This window comes from Emiliania huxleyi (assembly GCF_000372725.1).
Source record: "Emiliania huxleyi CCMP1516 unplaced genomic scaffold EMIHUscaffold_947, whole genome shotgun sequence".
NCBI lineage: Eukaryota > Haptophyta > Isochrysidales > Noelaerhabdaceae > Emiliania > Emiliania huxleyi.
In genome coordinates this window covers 39,473-44,971 of record NW_005194969.1, presented here as the reverse complement: position 1 = coordinate 44,971, position 5,499 = coordinate 39,473, and the positions used below count along the sequence as shown (strand labels likewise).

Here is a 5,499-nt window from a genome sequence, read left to right as displayed (position 1 = left end):
CCCGATCCGCTTCCTCCGCCACTCGCGCCTCCTCAGCCGCCCGCGCCGCCTCCTCTGCGGCCCGCGCCTCCTCCGCCTGCTCCGCCGCCCGCTCCGCCGCCCGCGCTGCCGCCGCCGCCGCCTTCTCCTCCTTCTGCCGCTGCCGCTTCAGCGCCCTGGCCTCGCGGATCTTTCGCTCCGCCAGCTCGTCGCGCAGCCGCCGCGCCGCCCGCAGCGCCTCCGAGCCGTCGGCGACCTGGGTATGCGTATTGATCGCCGCCCTGAGCGCCTCGAGATCGGCGTCGCCTCGCTCGCACGCCTCAACCGCCTCGCGCAGCGCCGCCTCGGCAGCACCGCGCGCCTCCGCCGCCTCCGCTGCCGCTGCCGCCTCGCGTGCGGCCGCCGCGGCGTGTTCGGCTGGTTCTGCGACCGCCGTCTCCCCTTCAGCCTCTGCTGCGGTCGACGAGTGCTCCTCGAGGGCGCGCACGCACTCGGCGTGGCCTTGCTCCTTGGCCCATTGAAGCGCCGTCTTGCCGTCAACAGTGCGCGCCGCATCTGCGCCCGCCCGCAGCAAGCGCCGCACGACGGCGGGGCGGTTATAGAAGGCGGCGTACATCAGCGCGGTGTAGCCTTTGATGTCCTGCAGGTTGACGTCAGCGCCGTGCCGCAGCAGCAGCTCGACCACCCGCTCGTGGCCTTGGTTGGCGGCGAGCATCAGCGCGGTGTCGCCCTCGCCGTTCTGCAGGTCGACTTCAGCGCTGCGCCGCAGCAGCAAGTCGACCACCCGCTCGTGGCCTGTGCCGGCGGCGACCATCAGCAGCGTAAAGTCGCTCCGCTCGCCTTGCTTGTACGTCGCGTCGACCCGCCCGCCACTGTCGAGCCACGCCAGCACCGCAGCCTCGTCGCCTCGCCCAGCCGCTGCGATGACCTCATCGGGGGCTGCCACGACACCGCTCGACGCCCACTCCGCCGCCACTGGCGACAGATTACCCGGCCGCACCCGCACGCTCTCGCCGCCACCCTCGAGCGCCACAGCATACCGCCCACCCTCGAAGCTCTGCGCCACGCCCCGCTGCCCGTTCAGCTCGGGACGGGAAGAGAGCCCGCCGAGCACGACTCGCTGTCCGAGCAGCGGCGCGTCCACCGCTGCCGCTGCCGCGCCAGAGGAAGCGCCGCCCGTCCCTACTCGGCCCTCCGCCGCCGCCACCGCCTCCGACAAGACCTTGACGCACTCGGCGTGGCCCATCTCCTTGGCCAGCTGCAGCGCCGTCTTGCCGTTCTCAGCGCGCGCCGTCGCATCTGCGCCCGCCCGCAGCAAGCGCCGCACGACGGCGAGTTGGTTGAAGATGGCGGCGAACATCAGCGCGGTGCCGCGTTTGCTGTTCTGCAGGTTGATCTCCGCGCCGTGCCGCAGCAGCAGCTCGACCACCCGCTCGTGGCCGTTGTTGGCGGCGCGCATCAGCAGCGTCATGCCGCTCACCTCGCCTCTCTCGTACGTCGCGTCGGCCCGCCCTCCGCCCTCAAGCCACGCCAGCACCGCCTCCTCCTCGCCTCGCCCAGCCGCCGCCACGATCGCATCGGGGGCTGCCACGACACCGCTCGACACCGCTGGCGACAGATTACCCGGCCGCACCCGCACGCTCTCGCCGCCTCCCTCGAGCGCCACAGCGTACCGCCCGCCCTCGAAGCTCCGCGCCACGCCCCGCTGCCCGTTTAGCTCGGGGCGGGCCGAGAGCCCGCCGAGCACGACTCGCTGCCCGAGCAGCGGCGCGTCCACAGCTGCCGCTGCCGCGCCCGAGGAAGCGCCGCCCGCCCCTGCCCGGCCGTCTGCAGCCGCCGCCGCCTCCGACAAGACCTTGACGCACTCGGTGTGGCCCTGCTCCTTGGCCCACTGCAGCGCCGTCTTGCCGCTCGCACCGCGCGCCGTCGCATCTGCGCCCGCCCGCAGCAAGCGCCGCACGACCGCGGGGTGGCCGAAGAAAGCGGCGCACGTCAGCGCGGTGAGGCCGTCGCTGCTCTGCAGGTTGACCTCAGCGCCGTGCCGCAGCAGCAGCTCGACCACCCGCTCGTGGCCTTGGCCGGCGGCGGCCATCAGCGCGGTGCGGCCGTCGCTGTCCTGCAGGTTGATCTCCGCGCCGTGCTGCATGAGCAAGTCGACCACCCGCTCGTGGCCTTTGTCGGCGGCGCCCATCAGCGCGGTGCCGCTGTGGCTGTTCTGCAGGTTGACCTCAGCGCCGCGCCGTATCAGCAAGTCGACCACCCGCTCGCGGCCGTTGTTGGCGGCGGCCATCAGCGCGGTCCAGCCGGTGCTGCTCTGCAGATTGACCTCAGCCCCACGTCGGAGCAGCAACTTTACCACCCGTTCGTGGCCGTTGACGGCGGCGCCCATCAGCAGCGTGAGGCCGCTCACCTCGCATCTCTCGTATGTCGCGTTGGCCCGTCCGCCGCCCTCAAGCCACGCCAGCACCGCCTCCTCCTCGCCTCGCTCAGCCGCTGCCACGATCGCATCGGGGGCTGCCACGACACCGCTCGACGCCCGCCCCGCCGCCGCCGCTGGAGATGGCGTCTTCGCGACTCTCGATCCAGCCGAGGAAGCGCCGCCGGAGGAAGCGCCGCCTGCGCCTCTGCCTCCGGCTGCCGTCGCCGCGGGCCGTCCCGCCACCACCTCCTGAAAGTGCTTCTTGAAAGCCTCGACGCACTCGGCGTTGCCCTTCTCCTTGGCCAGCTGCGGCGCCGTGCTGCCGCGTACATTGCGCGCCGCCGTGTCTGCGCCCGCCCGCAGCAAGCGCCGCACGACGGCGGGGTGGTTGAAGAGGGCGGCGGTCATCAGCGCGGTGACACCTTTGCTGCTCTGCAAGTTGACCTCCGCGCCGCGCTGGATCAGCAAATCGACCACCCGCTCGTGGCCTTGGTTGGCGGCGAGCAGCAGCGCGGTGCTTCCGATGCTGTTCTGCAGGTTGACCTTAGCCCCGTGCCGGAGCAGCAGCTCGACCAACCGCTCGTGGCCGTACATGGCGGCGCACATCAGCAGCGTGAGGCCGCTCACCTCGCCTCTCTCGTACGTCGCGTTGGCCCGCCCGCCGCCCTCAAGCCACGCCAGCACCGCCTCCTCCTCGCCACGCTCAGCCGCCACGATGACCGCATCGGAGACTGCCACGCCACCGCTCGACACCGCTGGCGACAGATTACCCGGCCGCACCCGCACGCTCTCGCCGCCCTCGAGCGCCACAGCGTACCGCCCGCCCTCGAAGCTCCGCGCCACGCCCCGCTGCCCGTTCAGCTCGGGGCGGGAGGAGAGCCCGCCGAGCTCGACGCGCTGGCCGAGCAGCGGCGCGTCGGCAGGCGACGTGCCAGCTGCTTCGTGCTGCATCCCCCGCACCAACGCTCAACGAGGCGCGGCGCGGAGCCGGAGAAGGCGCGGGCGCGAGGGCGCAAGCCGAGGTCGCCCTTGACGGGGGCGAGGCGCGGCGCGGAGCCGGAGAAGGCGCGGGCGCGAGGGCGCAGGCCGAGGTCGCCCTTGACGGAGGCGAGGCGCGGCGCGGAGCCGGAGGTAAGCTATGAAAGCTGATTTGTGAAGCACTGGCGTGCGATGTGAGTTGTCACTCTCGATGACGGAAGCGAGACTCGAGTACTCGACGGTGACGGCGGCGGCGACGGCGCTGGTGGCGGAGGCGCTGGCGGAGAGCTCGGCTACGGTGGAGGCGGCGGCAGGGCGCGCCCAGTCGTAGTCGAGGGCGGCGCAGGCAGGCATCTCACGCGCTGGCCAGAAGAGCGCCGGCCGTGCGAGGCGAGGCAGCGCACTTGACGGTGGCGACGCCTTGCTCGACGGTACAGCCGACGGCGACAGCTCTGGCGGCAGAGGCGCTGGCCGATCGCTCGGCTACGGCGGAGGCGGCAGAGCACGTCCGCTCGCGGCTCGGAGTCGAGGGCGGCGCAGGCGTCTCGCGCGCTGGTCTGAAGAGCGCCGGACATGTGGGGCGAGGTAACACGCTCGAAGACGAAGGCGAGACTTGAGTCCTCGATGGTAGAGCCGACGGCGACGGCGCTGGCGGCAGAGGCGCTGGCCGATCGCTCGGCTCCGGCGGAGGCGGCAGAGCACGTCCGCTCGGAGTCGAGGTTGGCGCAGGAGTCTTGAGCACTGGCGAGACGAGCGCCGGCCGTGCGAGGCGAGGCATCACGCTCGAAGACGAAGGCGAGACTTGAGTCCTCGACGGTACAGCTGACGGCGACGGCGCTGATGTAGCAAATTCTGAAAAAGGTTCCACCAGAGCTTGCGTGTGGCGGCGGCGGCTGGCGCCTTGGCTGGGGCGGCTGTGACTGGCGCCTCGGCCTCCGTTTGGGCAGAGACCTCAGCTGGTTGGTTGGCCTTGTGGGCGGCGGCCTCGGCTGTCGCCCTCGGCTCCCTGGGTAGTGGCCTCGGCTGTCGCCTCGTCCTCTTGTATGGCAGCCTCGGCTGGCGCCTCGGCAGCCAGGTCGGGGGCTGCGCCCCCTTCCCCCGGGCCCCCCCACGGTCGCCGCCCCGGAGGAGAGGTCCGACAGGAGGCGTCGGCGCCGGCCCGCAGCCGATGGCAGTAGTGAAGGAGGCAAGGGGCAGCTGACGGCAACGGAGCTGGGCGGCGACCGGTAGACTCGACCGAAGCAACCCCCCCAACACGAGATGGTCCGCATCGTCGGCACCCTCGCTTGGGACTGGGGTAGGGTGGGTGATTTGAAGTTGAAGTTGAGCTGCGCCGGGTCTCGGCGATGATGTTGTTGATGGACGGACCTGTGAGGACGGTTGTAAACCATCCATCGGGCTGCCTTCCGGGAGCGCCTGGCGGCCTTCCTGGAGGCTGTGCTGATGCAGAGGAGCTGGTGAGCGCAAAATGGCAGCCGCCGTTGATGGAGATCATGTCTGGAAGCGGCTCTGCGGGGACTGGCACTGGTGTTGGTCCAGAAACAGCGACGGCGAGGGTGACGGTGAGCAGGATGGTGAAAACGCAGTACCAGTAGACTCCGGAGCCGAAGGCGACGCGAGTCTTGGCGCGGGCCACGCAGGCCGCAGAGAGAGCGCAAGCGGCGGTGAACCGCTCGCGAGCGCGCACAACGAGCCGGCGGGCGGCAGTGAGAAAGTAGTGGACAAAGTTGACGGTGACGACAAAGATGGAGGTGGCGATGGAGAGGGCGAGCTGGATGATGGGCGGCGCTGAGCCGAAGATGGCGCGGGCGCAGGGGCGCAGGCCGGAGACGGCGCGGGCGCGAGGGCGCAGGCCGAGGTTGTCGTCGAGAGTGACGGGATCGCCAGAAGAGTCGGTGATGAGATTGGTCATTTTTTCGCTGCTGGGCGTGGCGGAGATGTCCGCCATGACCTCGGGGGTGGAGTGCACCTCACCGGAGGTACCACGTTTGAGCGCGGAGGCTCAGAGCCGGAGGGTGGCTGGCTCTATGTAGGACTGTAAAGGATCAAATCACTGCTTCACGCAAACGCTCGCAAGGGACGTAGGACCGTGACAAGATTGAGAGCACAAGGAAGCTCGAGTA

General features: G+C 70.8%; 1 protein-coding gene across 1 annotated transcript; it reads right to left on the bottom strand.

Annotated features, from left to right (window-relative positions):
• Positions 1–4,744: 4,744 nt before the first annotated feature.
• Positions 4,745–5,288, bottom strand: EMIHUDRAFT_250566 (hypothetical protein; the record flags this gene model as incomplete). The annotated part of the gene is made up of 1 exon (XM_005756820.1): positions 4,745–5,288. A coding segment is annotated over one exon (544 nt), but the record flags the coding sequence as incomplete, so codon positions are not given.
• Positions 5,289–5,499: the final 211 nt, after the last annotated feature.